Raw genomic sequence first — 21,432 nt, forward strand, 5'->3', positions numbered from 1 at the left:
TGTCTGACTATGGAACTCATTCCCACAAGAAAACTTGCAGGGCCAGAAACACGCCCCACCCCCTCCTGCAAAAAAAAAACAAAACACCAGAACTCTCTAGGATACTTAGGTTTTCTCATGTTAGAATTGTTCAGCCTACATTTATAGGCATTCTGTAATTAGGAGGTGCCATGTTGCCATAGCCAACAATCTTCACATTATTTGGAAAGCAGACAGCAGCAACAATATTCTTTTAAAATGGCTTTTATTGAGACACTTTTAGGGATTCTGCAACATTTCCAGTTGGGAATCTTTATTTCCAACTCTTAGGGTGGCTAAACCCTTCTCTGAATGCCAAAAGGCACACTCCCACCACCTTAATGAGGAAACACACTTATCTGTCTCTACTCCGATATCCAACTGGGACCTGGACCCCAAGCCCCGTGGTGTCTTGTACGAGTCTCATTAGTCCTCCACGTACAACTCAGAAGCCTGTTAATCAGGGAGGGTAATTTCCAAATAAATGTGAGCTGGCCTAAATCCAGCTGGTATTTCTGATTCGGTAATCTACAGCATCTTAATTTGGGGACATCCTGTCCTAAGTTTTGGCTGGTGCATGTAGAATTTATAATCTACCTGTATAACAACAGATGTAACATAGCTCCGTTCCAGCCCCAAATTCCTTAAAGGTTCTAATCTATTCTTGCACTTCTTTCTGTACTGTTGTTGAGAAGCTTAACATTTTAGGGAGAGGCTGGTCAAATCTCTACTCTCTGGTAACAGCATTAACAAGAGTCTTTTGGAAAGGGACTCAGAAGTTATGGACATCAGCCACTTCAGACTTTACACCAGTATCCTTGACAGATGACTGACAGGCTCCAGCCTCCTCATGGACTGGAGCATCCCATCATTGTTTTAATTGCTGGAAATGTTGGCCTAATTCTGCTTCCTTGTAACTTTCTGCTTTTTAGTACAAGTTGCTCTTGGGAATCTATGCACGGTAAAAATACCAGCTCCTTCCATCTTTACAGCCCTGTAAGTGTGTGCTCTTCAAAGCCTTTCCCTTAATAGCAAGATGGCCAAGAGTGGCAACAGAGGCAGAGCTGCCTACACTACAATTGTTCCCATTGTAAGGTGAAAACGAACACTTAACTTCATCTACAAGGGAAAAAAAAAACCCCATCAAGGCTATTAAGATTCTGCTTGCAAATTAATGCCAATCCATGTTTACATTTTTTTTTAAATCACTGAGACATTTACATATATATCCAGGCTCTGCTCCTTAACAAAAGGTGAACTGAAAAACGCAAGGGTGTTTATTTTTCAGTTAAAAGAGAAAAACAAAAAACAAAAACGCAAAACAGATTTTGTACCAGGTGCCTCAAGAGAAAGCATTCTTTATGCAGATGACAGATCTTGGGTTTTCCACAAGTTTCCTCTGTGACTGTGGCTGCCATCTCTGATGAAAGAGTTATGGCATTAAATGGCAAAAGATATAATGGACACACAGAACTGTCATGGGTAATAAAGCAAATATTTACATTAAGCACAATACAGCAATTTATTTAGATGCTTAAAATGAATACAAAGGGAAATAAAGATCACAAAATTATACATACTACAACAGTGTGTCATATATTAGATGGTATAAATGAATGCACCATGATGGTGTTGAACTAAAGATAAAACTAAATATCCAAAATGCAGCACTCATTGGTTTGCTGCTTCAACACAACACACTTTTATACAGATCTAAAAGGTGTCAAAATTAGTAGCTGCAAAGTCAATTCTTGCATGTGATTTTAGCTTAAAAGATTTCAGAAAACAGATCTGAAATACCAGTTTTTGTTTTTGACAGCTGTAATGTCAAGGATATTCAGAACAAGAAAAATCCTATAATACAAGAGAGTCCAGATATATATCTTACGTGGCTGGCCTCTGTTGCAAGATTGTACAAGGTTATGTGCAAAAACTAAGTCTGTCCAAAAGTCCATACTAGCGCAGTTTTGAGCTTTTGCTAGGTAAACTAGATATAGCGTTTATTACACAGCAAGGGCAACACTAAAAAAAGAAATCTATGATGGGCACACAATAACAGTATCATGAGCATCACTTGAATAGGTCTAAAAGACTGTACAAATATACATTTCAACTATTCAGAATGAATACATGAAAAAAAAATCGCTTTTCCCAAAGTCTACTATACACATTAGACTGGTAGCTTGTATGTTGGCCCTACACTACCATGTGAATTAGGTTAACGCTTCTCAAAGACATCTGACCAATCATTTCACAGAGGGAAAGAAATGTTGAAAAGGCAGATAAAATAAACCTCTGCTTTTCCTCGTATGTATTCATGAGCCACCAGCTTATTGGTTTTTCACATTTAGTTACCGTGTCTGTCAGAGAAGGTTCTGAAGCAAGATCAGCCTGTCGTGTCATAGACTTAGAAATAACCACTGGAACTGCAGCGGCCACATGCCCCACAGTCCAACCAGTACTCACAAGGCAGTACCAGTGAGAAGACAGCTTTGCAGTCACACTGAATGGAGATCAGAGTTCCAGGCTGCAGCATGTCACCAATGCCAAGGAACCTGGCACTTAGGCCTGTTGGCTGCTCAGTTTAACTCCAGCTAAGCTGCCATGCATGGGCTCAGCTACTCCGTCAGTCATGTTGTCAAACTGTTCCCCATCCTCACTGTCAATTGTGCTATTCTGCCACTCAATCTGGGGGTTAGATAAGCGCTCATCATTCTCAGCTGCATTCTTCCACTGTGACTGGTCCTTAGACCAAAACCCTTCAACTTTTCCATAGGAACTATTCTTCCATTTCAACTGCTCTCTGTCACCTTGCATGGTAGCCTTTTTTTTGGCAGCTGGCTTACTGCTCCTTGCATCTTCACTTTGGGAAGACTCATCAGACCAGGTTCCTGGTTTCATTTCACAGGTATTGTCCTCAAAGTCTGACACTTGTTGGGATCCAGGCCCACTCTCAGATGGAGAAGCTCCGTCTTTCCACTCAACAACATCGTCTTGGTCAACCTCACTATCAGAAGCATTGTGCATTAGTTTGGTTGGTTCCTCAGTCAAATGAATAGTTTCGTATTTTGAACCATCCTCCTCTTTTTGGTCTAGCTTCTCCTCAGATTCTAAAGCATCCTCAGGAATTACCTTCAGTACATGTTCCTCTGGGTTACTGTTAGAGATTTTAGGCTCAACCTCAAAAACAGGGTCAAAAGGGCTACCACTTTCATTGGATTCTTCTTCCAAATTTCCAAAACTGTCTGAGGAACTGTCATCTTCTTTCCCAAGGTTAAGCTTTTTGTCAGCAGTCTTACTTGCGTTGACTCTGGAATCCTTCTCATCATGATTTTCAAATAGCCACTCAGCATCAAAATCCATCTCATGCTTGACTTTATTTAATTCTTTCATGTTAAACCCCAGCAACACGCCAGGCTTGTACTTTTCACAATCACGGACACATTTCTTCCTTTTGTTACTAAAATGGGAAGCAATGTCACTCTTCCATAACCATAAACTGGCTGCTAGCTTCTCAATTTCTCTCCTGGTGGGATAGGGCTGTTTGTTGAAATACTTTGTTAGAAAGCTTTTCCTGGCTTCATAGGAATCATCTTCATGACCCTTGGGGTCTAAAGCTAAAACAACAGGCTCTTCAGGCTTCTCCTCAAAGAAGCTGGGTGAATCACTATCATCATCTAACTTTCGTTTTTTCAGTAAGGGAAATTCCATTTGCTCATAAGTGCGCTTCACAGGTGCCAGGCTTGGAGACTGATTAAGCCGAGAGGGTGCATTTGTCTTATCCTGGCCATTTTGGGTCTTTCCAACACCCCTGCAGTGAACTAGATGCAGAGTGATAGTCGAGGCGGTCATGTTGCTGGTATACACACCAAGGCAATGGATACATTTGTAGGTGAGCTTTTTCTCAACTGGATGAACCGTCTGAATAACCTGGTGCCTCTCTCGTAAGTGATGTGCAAGTGCATCAGATATGGGTCCTTTTAGGATTGAAAAGCAAAGAGGACAAAGGGTTTTCCCAACATCTTTTTTATAGGGCACTGCAGCTTGAGGTGAACTTTTAACAGGGATATCTGCCTTTTCCTGAACTTTTGGCTGTGGCTTTGGAGGAACTGGAGGGTTATTCTGGGCATGGTAAGCAACAGATTCAGCTGGGGCATCCCTCAGATTGTATGTGGTCACCAGGAGATGGATGTTAGTGTGACTACCCTGCTGCAATGTCAAATCAAAACTCAAAGTAGAATCTGTTTTAGGTCCCATCTCTTCATCGATGTGAACCATCCGCATGTGTGCGGCCATCTTCTCCACATCATTGAAAGTTGAACGGCAATATGGACAAGACAGACCATGAATTAACATATGGTTGAGCAGAGTATCTGTGGGCAAATAGCGATTACAGTAGAGGCATTTGCTAGTAAAATTGTGTATCTTCATAATGTAGTTGGCTACTGCTGGGACTTTCTCAGCTTTATGTTCTTTTTCGAAGTGCACACTATAGACATTTTCAGGAAAAAGCTCATTACAGATTGTACATATTTTCCACTTTTGAGTTGAGGAAGTGTTACCTGGGGGAGGTCCTGTGGCAGCTGCAGCAGGTTTGGAACTGGACTGACCTAACACTCTGGATGCCTGGGACTGGGAGAGGGAAGGAGACTTTAACTGGCCCGATGAGAGAGAAGAGGCATTAGCAGACTGCAGTGAGTATCTTGCTGGTGCCTGGGACCTCTGCTCTGACCCAAGCCCGTAAGACCTTCCATTTCCACTTGGAAGTAACTGCTTTACAGACTGAGATTGTTGAGGAATAGAAACTGGTGCGTTGCCACCTAGACCCAGTCTCATTGACTGACCAACACTGTAACCCTGGCCTACAGATTTGACTCCATAGTTGTTCTGCTGCAGGTGAACACTGGACATCATGTTGACTCCTGTAGAATTTAAGTTAGGCTTTGGTATTGAGAGTCGATTCACCATCTGCTGTGATGGTAAAGACCGGACATTTCCAGAAGCAAGGGAACCGATTCTTGGTGGAAGTCCCATGCTCTTCTTGTCTTGAGGTTTGGGAGCAATTAGCATCAAGGGTTTGGATCGGGGAACCACTACATTTGTGTGCCCAATCATGGCAGTGACCTGATAGCCTATACGTTCATGGTCTTCGATGACATGCTGTACCAAAGCTTCATAGGACTTTGGCATGAAAAGGCATCGCTTGCAGTGAATACTACTCTCTTCTCGGGCATTTGAGCCTAAGGGGACTGCCCCATTGAGTGATTTTTCTCCTGCCTTTGCTATGTAAGGTGCTGCCACATGCTGAAAATGTTCCCTGTAAATGTGCTTCCTAACTATTTCGTAAAGAGGATCTCGGTAAGTGCACTTCTTACAGTAATAAACAGCTTGCTCTACACTGTCAGCCTGCTTAGGTTTAAGGCCATCATTTTTGTTTTTATCTTTGAAAGTGCTGAGGCTGCTACTTGGTGCGCTGGCGTTTGGAGCATGAAATATTTTAATGTGTGTTTCCAAAGTCTTTTTGTCTGCATTGAAGGTACAGTAGGGGCAATTAAGGAGAATCCTATTTTCAAAGTCTTCACTATGGACATTTCGGAAATGACTTTTGTAGGCAGAGAAGAATTTTGAGGAAAATGGACAAGCGCTGCAGCAGAAAGGTTTTGTCCGATAGTCCTAAAGTAAACACAAAAACTAAAATTAGAATGCCACTTCAGATAGGCAGTTAACAGATTCCAGATCCCCCCCAGACATTCTTAATAATGCATTTATTTTAGGCCAGGCACGGTGGCTCACGCCTGTAATCCCAGCACTGTGGGAGGCCGAGGTGGGTGGATCACCTGAGGTCAGGAGTTCAAGACCAGCTTGGCCAACATGGTGAAACCCCGTCTCAACTAAAAATATAAAAAAATAAGCTGGGTGTAGTGGGCGCCTGTAATCCCAGCTACTTCAGGAGGGTGAGGCAGGAGAATCGCTTGAAGCTGGGAGGTGGAGGTTGCAATAAGCCGAGACCACGCCATTGCACTTCAGCCTGGGTGACAAGAGCAAAACTGTCTCAAAAGACAAAACAAAAAAAAGCCACAGATTTTATTATGTTTTTTCCTTTTGTATAGTAACTTTATAAAATTGAAACTCAAAAAAAGCTATCCTAAACCAAATATTTTTGTCAGTGTAAATTAAAAAGTCAATGTTAAGTTCCTAATGTTTAGGAAAAAAAAGTCACATTTTAGCCAAACCAAAGACAAATGACTTCAAGATAAACATTTTGCAGCTAGAAATAACAATAACCTAAATGAAGGAAGTCGCTAAAGACTTCAGGTTTACTACACAGTCATGTGTTGCTAAACCACAGGGATGCATTCTGAAAAATGCATCATGGTGTGAAATCCTAGAGTGTATTCACACAGACCTAGATGGTGCAACCTACTACACACCTGGGTTACATGGCACAGCTTATTGCTCTTAGGCTACAAACCTGTACAGCATGTTTCTGTACTGAATACCATAGGCAATAATTAACACAACGGTAAATATTTGTATGTTTAAACATAGCTAAGTACAGAAAAAGTATGGTAAAAATACGATATAAAAGATAACTGGTACAACTATATTGGGCACTTACCATGAACAAAGCTTACAGGACTGTAGGTTGCTCTGGGTGAGTCAATATGAAAGCCTGGGGCATTACTGTACACTACTGTAGACTTTAAGAACACTTAAGCTACACAAATTTACTAAAAACAAAACAATTTTTTTGAGACAAAGTCTCATTCTGTTGCTCAGGCTGGAGTGCAGTGGCACAATCGGCTGACTGCAGTCTCAACCTCTTGGGCTCACGCGATCCTCCCACCTCCACCTCAGTCCTGGTGACTACAGGTGTGTGCCACCACACTAGGGTAAATTCTGTAGAGATAGGGTCTCACTCTGTTGTCCAGGCTAGCCTTGAACTCCTAGGCTTGAGCAATCCTCCTGCCTTGGCTTCCCAAAGTGGTGGGATTGCAAGCCACTGTGCCCAGCCCTAAAAAATATTTTTTCTTGAATAATAACCTCAGCTTGCTGTGGTTTATACACTTTTCAATTTTTAACTTTTTTACTCTTTTGTAGTAATACTTAGCTTAAAACACAAACAGACTGGCCGGGCACGGTGGCTCACGCCTGTAATCCCAGCACTTTGGAAGGCCCAGGCGGGTGGATTACCTGAGGTCAGGAGTTTGAGACCAGCCTGACCGACATGGTGAAACCCTATCTTTACTGAAAATACAAAAAATAGCCAGGCGTGGTGGCAGGCACCTGTAATCCCAGCTACTTGGGAGGCTGAGGCAGGAGAATCACCAGGAGGCAGAGGTTGCAGTGAGCCTAGATCAGAGCACAGCACTCTAGCCTGGGTAACATAGCAAGACTCCATCTCAAAAACGAAACAAAACAACACACATTGTACAGCTGTAAAAAAATATTTTCTATCTTCATATACCTATTCTACAAGCTTTAAAAAAAATTAAAAAAAAAAAAAAAAACTTTCCCAGCACTTTGAGAGGCCAAGGCAGGTATGGATCACAAGGTCAGGAGTTCGACACCAGCCTGGCCAACACAGCGAAACCCCATCTCTACTAAAAATACAAAAAATTAACCGGACGTGGTGGCAGGTGCCTGTAATTCCAGTTACTTGGGAGGCTGAGGTTGCAATGGGCTGAGATCGTGCCACTGCACTCCAGCCTGGGCGATAAGAGCAAGACTCTGTCTCAAAAAAACAAAAAAAAAACAAACAAAAAACAGAAAACCCAAAAACTTAAAAATACATTTTCTTCCTAAAAGCTAAGACACAAACACATACATTAGGCCTAGAGAGAATGAGGATCAACAGTATCACTACCTTCCACCTTTACATCTTGTCCCACTGGAGGGTCTTCAGGAACAGTAATACACATGGAACTGCCACCTCCCATGGTAACAATGCCTTCTTCTGGATAACTGTGGAAGGACCTGCCTTAGGCTCTTCTTGAGGCCGTGTCACACTTATCAGGAGTGAGTCCAAGGTGCTTTGTTTCCTTTTTTCATCACAGATTTGCTTGTAAGCAGATAATGAACCATGAATATTCTTCTCTATTAACGAAAAGCTTTTGGTATTGAGATCCATGTTTTCAAACTTTGTTGTTGTTTGAGACGGAGTTTTTTTTCTCTTGTCGCCCAAGCTGGAGTGCAATGGCACGATCTCGGCTCACTGCAACCTCTGCCTCCCAGGTTCAAGCGATTCTCCTGCCTCAGCCTCCCCGGTAGCCCACCACCATGTCTGGCTAATTTTTTTGTATTTTTAGTAGAGACAGGGTTTCACCATGTCGGCCAGGCTGGTCTCAAACTCCTGACCTCAGATGATCCACCTGCCTCAGACTCCCAAAATGCTGGGATTACAAGTGCGAGCCACCACACCCAGCCACGTGTTTTCAAACTTAAGGAGCTTGCTGAGGTCTGCACTGCTAAATCCTTCACTCTGAATTTTCTTAAGGGTTCTTCTTTTGCTTTTCCTGCAGTTTCCTTTTTCTCTTTCCTCTTCACCTATGCGTTCTTGTTCCAGTTCTCACAGCTCCTCACTAGTCAATTCCTCAGGAACCACCTCTAGGAGCTCTTCTATATCGTCCTCATCCACACTCAGGTTAAAGTTGTTTGCCATCTCAACCACAGACTTTGTGATTTATGCAAATCCTTTTAAGTCATGGACAAACCTCGAGTGTATTCTTCCAGATGCCATTCATACACTCCTTGATGATATCACCCCAAGCCCAAGCAAGATTCTTAACGTAGTCACAGATATTGTAATCCTTCCAGAATCGTATCGGAATCTTTAGTGTCTTCCTCAGCTGCGATGACAGGACAAAGGCCTTTCTCAGATAGTAGGCCTTATAAGCTGCTGTAACTCCATCAGTTGGATCAAAGAGGTGGTGTTTGATACTGGGATGAAAAATGCCACTTAAAGGAGGCATCTGCTTATTATCGACAATAAGCAAAAGCTTGAAGGGTATGTTATTCTCTCAATACTACTTCTCAATTTTGCAGGCATATCAATTCAGGACAGCATCTTGAAAGAGGAGCTGGGTCACCCACGACTTATGTCTCCTGCAATGCACGGGCCAAGTGTATGTATATTGATATGCTTGAAGCCCCTAGGGTTCTCACTGTGCCAAATCACAAAGGGTTTCAATTTGTAGCCTGCAACATTGCCCCCAAGCAAGGCTGTCATCCAGGCCTTAAAAGCCTTGAAGCCTGGCATTGCTGTGGTCTCCTTATGGATGAAAGTGCTTTCAGCATCTGTTTCCGGAATAGAAAGGTTTCATCCATACTGAAAATTTGCTCTGGCAAGTGATTTTCCTCCAGACTCAGCTTATCTAGAGTTTCCCAAAATTCTTCAGCTGCCTTCACATCAGCACTCACAAACTCACCACTTTCCCATTATGTAATGAAACTATTCTTTTTATAATTGTTTAAACCACCCAGAACTAGCAGTAAATTCAACATCACAGCCACGTCCAGCCTTTTCTTTCAACACCACACACACAGTTTTTGCTCTGTGATCATCGTGGTGCGGAGAGGTACACAGCACCGTGTGCACCTGTGTCTGCTCTTCACTCCAAGTCATCAGAAGCTTCTCTGTGTCTGATAAAGGTCCTTCTTTAATTTTTGTTAGTCTCATTGCCTTCAATGAAGCAGATGCTTTAACAGCTTCTGTCACTTTGTTCTTGTTCTTCCAAGATCGTAGCTATGGTAAAATGGGACATGCCTGACTGGCAAGAAATAACCATCACTGATTCTCTACCTTCGTAGTCCTTAATCACTTCTAACTCTGTTTTCAGGTCACTCAACATGGCCCCTTACTGGCAACATTATGGATTTTGTATGCTTAGGGGCCATGATGAACAAAATGCCATGAGATTAAACCAAGCACAAGAATATGATGCAATCAAGAGACATAGTAAACACAAGCTATATGAGGCTGCTACCAATTTACCATGAAAAGCTGTTTTAGAAAGTAGGAGTACACTCTAAAATAATAAAAAGTATATATAGTAAATACATAAATACAGTTTTTGGTAAGTTTTTAATTGTCATTGTCAAGTAGTCATGTGCTGATGTTTCCGTCTAGTACAGACCGCATATGCGACTATGTTCCCCCAAGATTATGATGGGGCTGAAAAATTTCTGTCACGTAGTATTTACTATATAGTTGACCCTTCAACAACATGGCTTTGAACTGCTTATATGTGGATTTTTTCCAAACAAATGCAGATCAAAGATACAATATTCTCGGGAAGCTCAAATCTCCTATACAGAGGGCTAGCTTTTGGTATATGCAGGTTCCACAGGGCCAACTGTGGGACTTAAGTATGCAAGGATTTTGGTAATGAGGTTTTTTTTTTTGAGATGGAGTCTTGCCTTTGTTCCCCAGGCTGGACTGCAATGGCACGACCTCAGCTCACTGCAACCTACACCTCCCAGGTTCAAGCGATTCTCCTGCCTCGCCACCCCAACCCCTTCCAACCCCGAGTAGCTGGGATTACAGGCACCTGCCACCACGCCCAGCAAATTTTTGTGTTTAATTAGCCTAGGCTAATTATGTGTTTGTGTCTTTTTTTTTTTTTTTTAACTTTTTGAACTGTTAAAAACTAAGTTTAAGACTAGTAAAAAGTCTGTAAGTATATGAAGACAAAATATTTTTATATAGCTGTACAATTTTTTTTTTTTTTTTTGAGCGGTAGCAATGTTCATTGTGAAGAGTGAAAGGACAAAGCTTCCACAGTGTGGAAAGGGGACCCAAGCAGGTTGCCGTGTTTGTGTTTTAAGCTAAGTGTTATTACAAAAGATTCAAAAGTTAAAAATTTTAAAGTTTTATTTTTTATGTAGCCTAAGTGTGCTTATAAAGTCTACAATGGTGTACAATAATGTCCTTCATATTCACTCACCACTCAGAGCAACTTCCATTCCCGCAAGTGCCCAATACAGGTGTACCAATTTTTCTCTTTTATACTGTATTTTTACTGCACCTTTTCAATGCTTCACTATGTTTAGAAACACAAATACTTACCATTGTGTTAATCACTCTTAGGGTATCCAGTATAGTAACATGCTGTTCAAGTTGGTAGCCTAGGAGCAACAGGCCACACCATGTAGCGTAGGGGTATACTAGGCTATACCACCTAGGTCTGTGTAAGTACCCTTTATGATGTTTGTACAACAATGACATCACCTAACAAGGCATTTCTCAGATGGCATCCCATCATTAAGCAATGCATGATGGTATTATGTGCTGTAAATAACTGTATGTGCTATACTTCTATATGACTGGCAGCACAGGTGTGTTTACACCTAGCATCACTACAAACATGAGTCATATGTTGCGTTATGTCATTAGGTAGTAAGTTTTTCAACTCCATTATATTCTTATGGGACCACTGTTGTAGATGTAGTCCATCACTGACCAAAATGTCGTCATGTGGTAAATGACTGCGGTAAAATTCAGGGTCCGGAATGTTTTAGTGCAATTAGACAATTACAAGAGATAAAGCTGTATCTTTTGTTCCTTTCCCCATTATGGATAAATTTTCATAGATAAAAGGCAAATCTCCATTTTTTTCTCTGATTAAAGTACAGTGTAGTATCAGATTCAGTGCTGATCAAAAGAAAGACTGATCTGAAAAGCTGGCTTTCTTCTATAAGCCTTGCTGTTCCTTCTCAACCAAGAATGCTTCAAAAGAGCTAATGAAGTAACAGCTGCTTTGATTCAAATCAAGAAGTTAAATAAAAATGTCCTACAGACTGTGAGGAGGGTGTGGTATTTAAAAGCCAATAATACATTATAGAATATACTGATATCAAAGAGTAACTTTCAGAATTATGACTGTTAACACTTATGCAGTCAGTCCCTTCGATGAAGACAGGTGAACTGACACATGCTTGGCAAGAGATCTTTTCTCCCTAGAAACCTACTTTGTTTCAGATACTGGTTTGAACCAAGATGAAATACTCTGCTTCTCCTCAAAGCTCAACTCTTCTTTAGTATTCAGCTATGAGGCTTTCAGATTGATAAAACTGAAATAAATGCCGTGTCCCACTGGAAAGCATTCTCATTCTAAGACTGCTGGTTAGTACCTCTGCCTGGGGTATTTAAAAAAAAAAAAAAAAAAAGTCAAATATCTGAGGTAAAGTTTAAAAGTACTAATATTTCATGAAGAGTATGTTCCAATAGATGAACAGATTATTAATGCAGAATGAGAATCACTCCTAAAATAGGTAATGGTAAAAATTGAATTGACAATTACCTCTCTCTATGCAAAAGGAAATACCACCTATACCTCCCTCTATCTGTATGACATCATCTTCATCTACTGACACCTGCTGGCACTGCTAATATTGTTTTTAATGTCAATTTGTAAAAAGTTTTCTCTGTCACTGACATCCTACAGAGTCACCTCCCCAGGCCTCCCATAGAAGTTGGGTGCCATTAACACAGAGAAATAAAAAAAGCTTAAATATAAGGAAGGGTCTTGTCTTTTTCTGTGCAGAAAAAATAATAGCAGCAACACAGATGCAGAAAAATAGAGCCAGAGCACTTTTCGGGGAAATGGTGGGATACAGCAGGCTTCATAACTTTTAAGTAACAAAATTTCCTTTTCTTCTTACACCTCAAGTTTCAGTCCAATGACAAAAAACCACAAACAAAAAGTTTTTCTTAGTCTTCCCACTGGTCGGGAAAATATGAAATGCAATTTTGATACTTTTGATGTTTGGCATTTGCCCACAATCACTGCATTGCTATCAAAGGCCTAGAGCTGAGAGGAGTACACCAAGCAGCTGCCATCTGAGGAGGCCTCCTGTGCCACCACACCAAGCAGCTGCCATCTGAGGAGGCCTCCTGTGCCACTACACCAAGCAGCTGCTACCTGAGGCCTCCTGTGCCACTTACCTGGTTTTTCGTAAGTGAAGGATCCCACAGGCCTACATCCTCCCATGTAGTGTTTTTCAAATAAAAGTCATTAGGTTCAAATTGTTTAAAATCCTAGAAAACAGTGAAAGAAGTTTACAAAAACATAGTGGTATAAATGCTAACCTCATCTTACATGTAAATCCCACCTCTTAACTAAGATGGGGAGAGGCACAGGAAAACCAACGTCAACAAGGACTTAAACTAGGAGTGATGAGGCTCTTAAATATAAAAAGGCATATGGAAGTTGCAGTCTACATTTTGCATCAACCAACCACTTTCCTGATGGTCAGCCAGGTTTCCAAGGAAACTGCTGGAAGTTCTAATTAAGTAAAAAAATTCAGCCACACACTAATATCAAAGCACTTTTCATTAGAGTACTGTAACTTGTCAGTTACAGTACTGGAATCACATCTAAAATAGCAATGTTTGCTTATAGCACTGCAGATATTTCTGGTTCTGTGCAAAAGAAAAAAAAAGTTTTTTGAGGGAAGGGGGCAGGAGATCAGATCAGAAAGAAAACTCAGAAATTTCAAACCCAAAAAGGCAGAAAGAAAGCTATTCAAAGAAAGTTAAGCAGTATGATGTTAAATTTATACTCTCATGAAAAAATTTAATGGTCCACTTCCCTCCAGACTAGGAAGATTGAAAGTCTTAGGGTAAAATCCCACTTGTTCCTAAAAAGTTCACAGTTCAAGGTGGAAAATGAAGTCTACACATAAATAATCATAGGAGGAACAAATCAAATGCATGATAGAAAATGTACTGTGATGTTGCAATTATTTCTATGAAGATGACCCCACAGAGTGCAAAGTGAATGGACTGTTTCATTTGGGCAGATCTACCTGAACTTTGGGGTTGGAGACGGGCTACTTCCACACTTGGAACAACATAACTAGAGAAGTCGACTTTTGAGCAGCTTCAGTTTCCATGACATACTCTTCAAGTGTTATTAGTGGAACTCAAAATAAGAAAACCTGTTGCATGAATGAATTTGCTTTTTTACTTCCAATTCCATTCAAACATTTACTGACCACCTATTATGTGCAAAACACTGTACTAGGTGCTGGGGCTAAATGGATAAACAAGGTAGCTATGGTCCCTAGCCAGCTAGAACTTAAAGGTTAGTAGGGGAAACAGCTTCAAACATTTCTTTTCATTCAGGGATTTTGACCAACAAACCATAAGACCTGAAACAGTGAGATGTTGAAAAGGAGGAGACCACTGCATGGCTATCCCACAGGGCTGTTATAAAGCTCATAGAATAAAACAGCTTGAAAAACAGTTGATAAAGCCCAAACTGTTATACAAGGGGGAAAGTAATAGTCTATGATGGGTCAAAAGGGGCAACAAATGCTCAAATCCTAAGGAAAGAGACGACAAGCACCCACACAAGCATGCCTCAACAATTAGAAGGTCAACCAGAACATTCAAGCGTATCAGAATGAGAACAGGCTTTGAGTCCCACAGACACTGCCACTTTCTCAGTTGCAAGGCTGGGCCTATTTATTAGTTCTTCATCTGTAAAGTGTAGATAAGAATTGCTACACTGCCTCCCACCTCCATGGTTGTTCTAAGGATTAAACGTATAGACAACTTTACGACACCTAGTTCAATGCCTGACATGCTTAAGTCCTCAATGGTAGCCTTTTGCTTCAGGATGCAAAAATGAAAAAGCCCATTTTAGGGAGAAAGGCACAAGTTACGCTGTTGAGAATGCTTTCGTGAGCTACTGCTGTGGCTGAAATTCAGAATCACATCTAAGATTTAGCCATCATGGCCACTGACACAAAGTAATGGATCAGAAGCTGAGTCATGTTAAAATTTAAAAATGACATGCTACTTACTTCTATATGTTCTTTACAGTATTCCAACCCAATGTCACTAAGTATTTTTTTCACAGTTTTCCGGGCTTTTCTTAAACTGCCAAGATTGTTGACAGGAAGTTGGAACATAGTTTCTATTGGAAAAAAAAATTTAAGTCAAAGTCAAAACACGTACAACTTGTAATATTCACTAATTCCACTGATGACAGGATCATAAACCCTACCCATCTGACAAAAAAGGTGCACAGGTATCCTCATCTAGTGTGTACACACACAGACACACACGCTTGCATGTGCATATGGCTCGACTTATCCATCCATCCATCCATGATCCATCCATCCATCCTTTTTTTAAGACAGAGTCTTGCTCTGTCACGCAGGCTGGAGTGCAGTGCAGTGCACTCATGGTTCATGACTGCAGTGCACTCATGGTTCACCACAGTCTCAACCTTCTGGGCTCAAGTGATCCTCTCGCCTAAGCTTCCCAAGAGGATGGGACTCCAGGAGTGCGCCACTACGCCCAACTAATTAAAAAAATTATTTTTTTGTAGAGACTAGGTCTCACTATGTTGCCCAGGCTGGTCACAAACTCCTGGACTCAAGCCATCCTCCCGCCTTGGCATCCCAAAGTGCTGGGATTACAGGTGTGAGCCACTGAGCCAGGCACGTATCTACTATACTTTGAATACTTAAAGCAGGCAGGCAAAATAAGTACTCTCTGATCTTCCCAGTTTTTAATAGGACATTTTGACTATGAGTCTAATCTGGCGTAATTCTGATAAGACTTTAAAAAAACAGTTCAGCAATGAACTTCAAGTTGAAAATTAGAGAAACAATAGCAATCAATTATTTTTAAATCAAGTGTTCTTTTCTCCTTTTGATGTTGAACATCTGAAAACAGAAAAATGTTTACCAGTTCATCATCATTATACAGTTTTGAGTGCCAGGGTAAAGAGGTTTTTGTTGAATTGGAACTGTCCTGCCTACTGCTATGGTATTCTTAAAAAAAAACAAACAAACAAAAACTAAAAACCTTAAGTTTCTGTATACTTCCCAAACTAAATACAGTAATGATATATGACTCGACCAACACATGCCCCCACTCCTGCAACATACCTGGGCAACATACCTGGGCAAAGGCACTCACAAATGTTAACTGTTACAGACTTTAAGGAGGATCCTTTTGAAAAAATGAAAAGCCTGTATGTATGTGAGGGAACTGAAAAATTATTTTAATGACCTCATACATTAAATTAGACCAACTTTCCCAAGTTCCTTAAAACAAAAGTTTGTCTTTAATGAGAAAATAAAATCAGTAAAACTTGGGCAACTATGTATGGTTTCTAATGAGATCATAAATGCTTTCCATAATATGGTAAAAATTTATCAATAATCCAAATGTAACACAATTTCACAGGATGTCAAGTTCTAAAACCCAAAATAGCAAAAACAAAAGGCAAAGCACCAGGAATTAAAATTTAATATATGCAAATCCAGTTTTCTAATTAATAAAGGCTGTTACTCTGTAATACTAATATCATCTGTAAATGGCAAGTCAACTAATCCAAATGTAATAAAATGTTGCCTCATTTATTACTCTAATCCAAAATCAACGTTAACTACAAAAAATGGGAAATAAAAGGAGAGCGTGAAATCTACCAAAATCAAACAGTAACCCCTAGAAATTTTCAAACTGGGTATGTTACTCTAACTTAGAAGTCTCAAAATATTCTATATAAAGTACCAAAGAATAACTGGGGCCAAAAATGAAAAGTATTTTGAAAAAACCTTCTCAGCCTTATCATACTCAAGATAGAATTGCTGCTCACTATGAAGCAATGACTGTGATGTCCCCTGCCCTCTCTGCTCTGCTAATAATCTGACTATTGTGAAGCCAACTACAGACTTAGAAGTCACTTCTGATATAAATTAAGACCAAATCAATTATTTTTCGTCTAAATTGTATTGCTAAATTATTTTAAACCATCTTTTTGTGGTGGCTTAAAATCAGCAAATTCTTTATCACTTGCTTCCTTTAAAACGATTACTACACGCTGGGCGCGGTGGCCCACACCTGTAATCCCAACACTTTGGGAGGCTGAGGCGAGCAGATTACAAGGGGTCAAGAGATCAAGAACAGCCTGGCCAACATGGTGAAACCCCATCTCTACTAAAAATACAAAAAATTAGCTAGGCATAGTGGCACCTGCCTGTAGTCCCAGGAGGCTGAGGCAGGAGAATCGCTTGAACCTGGGAGACGGAGGTTGCAGTGAGCCAAGATCACACCACTGCACTCCAGCCTGGTGACAGAGTGAGATTTCGTCTCAAAAACAAACAAAAAACAAACACAGTTACTACAAATCAGGTCTTTTAGAGAGAAGCACATGCTAGAAAAATATTTCAGAAATACAGAAAAGTGTCACAGGCTAATTCTGAAGAAACCAGGCATTAAAATGGATGCCCACAGATACCTAAGACTGGGAGGAGACGTCTTGTTTCTCTATTCATTTCATAAACTCTCTTTGGGCCAAAATTCAGTTCTTTGGGAACTTCCTGAGTTAACTCTGCTTCACACTTCATAAGAGATGTGTCCAGAAGCCAGACATTAATGGTTTCCCTGCCTCCTGGATCAGTGGCTCAACAATCTTAGAAAAACAAAGACATAAAGATTTGGAAATGTAGCCACCACTGGGGTCATTAGTCTACAGAAAACATTAAGAAGAATCAAGCGGTAGCTTGGGGGAAAGAAAAACCCATTCTCCTAAGTGCCTACCCACAGCTTAAAAAGTTGGTTTAAGACATTAAGATGAAGCATCTCACTGCCTGGTAGGTATTTTTTTCTGAAAAAGTGAGTATGACCATAAGGGAACTTAGTTGTAAGAAACTTGTAATTTATAAAAAGCGGTATTTCAGCCACAGAGTTGGTGTTGGGTTTACTTATCTATTTTGAATTTAAAAGGTTTATAAATAAAGCAGTGACACTGCTTACTGGGAAATGCTGTACCAAAAAAATGTTATTTTGCTGTAGGCTTAGTAACTAAGAGGAATCTGTATTTTTTTTTTTTTTTTGAGACGGAGTCTCGCTCTGTCGCACAGGCTGGAGTGCCGTGGCGGGATCTCGGCTCACTGCAACCTCTGCCTCCCGGGTTCATGCCATTCTCCTGCCTCAGCCTCCCCAGTTGCTGGGACTGCAGGCGCCCACCACCATGCCTGGCTAATTTTTTGTATTTTTAGTAGAGACAAGGTTTCACTGTGTTAGCCAGGATGGTCTCGATCTCCTGACCTCGTGATATGTCCAACTCAGCCTCCCAAAGTGCTAGGATTGCAGGTGTGAGCCACCACGCCCGGCCTTTTTTGAGACAGAGTTTTGCCTGTTGCCCAGACTGGAGTACAATGCACAATCTCAGCTCACTGCAACTTCTGCCCCCCGGGTTCAAGCAATTCTCCTCCTCAGCCTCCTGAGTAGCTGGGATTACAGGTGCGTGTCACACTAATTTTTGTATTTTTTAGTACAGACGGGGTTTCACCATGTTGGCCAGTCTGGTCTCAAATTCCTGACCTCAGGTGATCCACCTGCCTCAGCCTCCCAAAGTGCTGAGATTACAGGTGTGAGCCACTGCGCCTGGCCAGAGTTCCACTTTTCATCCAGGCTGGAGTGTAGTGGTGCAATCACAGCTCATTGCAGCCTCAACCTCCTGGGCACAAGTCATCTTCCCACCTCAGCCCCACCAGGCAGCTGGGACTACAGGTGCACACTACCACGCCTGGCTATATTTTTGTTTTTGTTTTTTGGTAGAGATGGGGTTTTGCCACGTTGCCCAAGCTTGTCCTGAACTCCTGAGCTCAAGCGATCTGCTGGCTTTGGCCTCCCAAAGTGCTGGGATTACAGGTGTGCACCACCATGCCTGGCCAGGAATCTATGTTCACGTTAACTCAGAACATTCTACATCTTTTCAGTGTAAAGATTATAATGCTCTTCATATGCCTATTTCTGACATTCCTAATAACCTTGGAAATTCCATAATGTCCCTTTCTCCAGATAAGTGTGTGCCCTCCATGCGTTTGCTCATGGAGGTCATTTCTCTAAGATTTTCTCCATTTGGAGCTGAAATAACAGTCATATACATTGGCACCTTCAAAAGCATTTGCAAATATTTTTGTTTTTGTTTTTGTTTTTTTTTTGCTTTAAATACTTTCTCAGTAGATAAAACAAGCACACAATTCAGAAATATAAGCAAAGAAGGCTTCCTTTTCACTCCTATCCCACCAGCCACGCAGCTCCCCATCCCAGAAGGGGCCATTGTTACCCTTTCTTGTGGGCTTTTTGAACTATAACAAGCCAAACAATTCCTTGGAAAAAGTTTCAATCAAACTCTATCAGTCAATCATTATGGATGATAAGAAAAACAGAAGGACCCTATGTTTCTTTGCATCTACTGCTTGCTGTTAAGAAACATAAGTTCAAATCAATAGCTGGCTCCAGGGTTCATTAATGTTATCTATTTGATTCTCCTTTACAAGTCTGGACAAGGGATCTATATTTAAGTAACTGAGGGGTGGGAACAGAATAGATAAGAAATTGTCTCTGCCTGAAATTCAGGGTCCTTTCCTCACTTTTGAATGCAAAGAGAGCTAAAAACTAAAATATAGATAATTATTACTCTTAGGGAGAAAGAAACCTTAACACTAATGCCAAAAATTGTCCCAGAGATGGGTTTTGACATGTGGAAAGATGGGCATACTGTCTCCCCAGATTTGCCCCTTGATAGCTAATCCTTTCTCTTTTGCCTCCTTATCAGCATGGCCATTAAAAAAAAAAAAAAAAAAAAAAAATTTGCCTGGTGTGGTGGCTCATGCCTGTAATCCCAGCACTTTAGGAGGCCAAGGCAGGCAGATCACCTGAAGTCAGGAGAGTAGCCTGACCAACATGGAGAAACCCCATCTCTAACAAAAATACAAAATTAGCTGGGTGTGGTGGAGCATGCCTATAATCCCAGCTACTTGGGAGGCTGAGGCAGGAGAATCGCTTGAATCCGGGAGGCGGAGGTTGCGGTGAGCCTAAATCGCGCCATTGCACTCTAGCCTGGGCGACAAGAGCAAAACTCTGTCTCAAAAAAACAAAACAAAACAAAAATCAGAGGAGCATCATTATTCCAATACCAAGGAGAAATAGCTCCCTTTAGCCAAACCTTTCAGCTCATGACATAAAAAAGGAAAAATATCCAATTTAACAAACCCATATATTGTTCATCTGTTAGACAATCATTTTTAAAGCACTTGCAATTAGCCACTCAACGCGCTAGGAATAGAGATGAATAAGACATGGTTCTTCCCCTTCAACAGTCCATTTCTTCCAGGTTGGAATACACATAGCCAGCCAGCCCTCAGTCAGTAGGGTTTAGACATTTGTTTTTGCCTGCCCAGCCTCCTCTTGGAGCCGCCTCTGCCACAATTGATGGAAGAGAGAAAGTCGCTTTTCCAGCAGAGCAGAGTATACATGACTCAGTTTGACTAGCTAAGAATATTTCATCTATGTAAGATAATGACCAGTAGAGTTGGACATGTCCCCTAAACAGGGCTGACACTGACACTGAAAACAAGAGTTGGGACCTGCCATCACATGAAGCAAGCAAAGAGAACAATCCCTATTGATATTGTTTAAGGTCCTCGATGCAGCTGTGCCTGAAGAACAGCACTTCCCTACGCCAGCCTTTTCCAATATATATAAACAAACACATTATCGTTTCTGCCTAAGTTCATGTCACTCACAACCAAAAGTCTTGACAGACCCACTGGGCAGTGGGACACAGAAGAGAAAGTAAATAATTAAGAGGGAAGATAGGGTATTTTTTTTTTTTCGAGACGGAGTCTTGCTGTCGCCCAGGATGGAGTGCAATGGCACGATCTCGGCTCACTGGAAGCTCCGCCTCCCTGGTTCACGCCATTCTCCTGCCTCAGCCTCCTGAGTAGCTGAGCATACAGGCGCCTGCCACCATGCCTGGCTAATTTTTTATATTTTTAGTAGAGATGGGGTTTCACCGTGTTAGCCAGGATGGTCTCGATCTCCTGACCTCTTGATCCACCCACCTTGGCCTCCCAAAGTGCTGGGATTACAGGCGTGAGCCACCATGCCGACCAAGATAGGGTATTTATGCAAAATAATTACACTTGTGAACTGGGTCTAGTAAAAAGAATAGGAGTTTGTAAGATGAAAGTTACTCTAAAAAATGCTTTGGCTCTGATTTCATCAAGTGAAAAAACAAAAAACACTATATGAAAAGAGTTAAACAACCTAAATTATAAATAATTCAGAGAAAGCTCAATGACCTATTAATAATAGAATTAACATTTTCAAGTGTTTTATTTACAACTGAAAGTAACTAGGTGTGGGTACAATGTCTCACACCCATAATCCCAGCATGTTAGGGGGCCGGGTTTGAGACCAGACTGAGCAACACAGCAAGACCTATGCAGAAACGGGTGTGGACCTGTAGTCCTAGATACAGGGGGCTGAGGTGGGAGGATCATTTGAGCCCAGGAGTTCAAGGCTGCAGTGAGCAATGATCGTGCCACTGCGCTCCAGACTGGGTGACAGACTAAGGTCCTGCCTTTAAAATAAATAGA

General features: G+C 41.2%; 1 protein-coding gene across 3 annotated transcripts in view; it reads right to left on the reverse strand.

Annotated features, from left to right (window-relative positions):
* Positions 1-227: 227 nt before the first annotated feature.
* Positions 228-21,432, reverse strand: part of ADNP (activity dependent neuroprotector homeobox) — a 43,369-nt gene continuing 22,164 nt past the window's right edge. The window contains 3 exon segments of one of the 3 annotated variants that reach the window (NM_001266818.2): positions 228-5,691; positions 12,965-13,057; positions 14,830-14,942. In NM_001266818.2, coding sequence (NP_001253747.1) covers positions 2,581-5,691; positions 12,965-13,057; positions 14,830-14,937 — 3,312 coding nt within the window. In that variant the 5' untranslated portion in view covers positions 14,938-14,942 and the 3' untranslated portion in view covers positions 228-2,580. 3 annotated transcript variants of the gene reach the window in all.

This window comes from Macaca mulatta, chromosome 10 (assembly GCF_049350105.2).
Source record: "Macaca mulatta isolate MMU2019108-1 chromosome 10, T2T-MMU8v2.0, whole genome shotgun sequence".
Lineage (NCBI taxonomy): Eukaryota > Metazoa > Chordata > Mammalia > Primates > Cercopithecidae > Macaca > Macaca mulatta.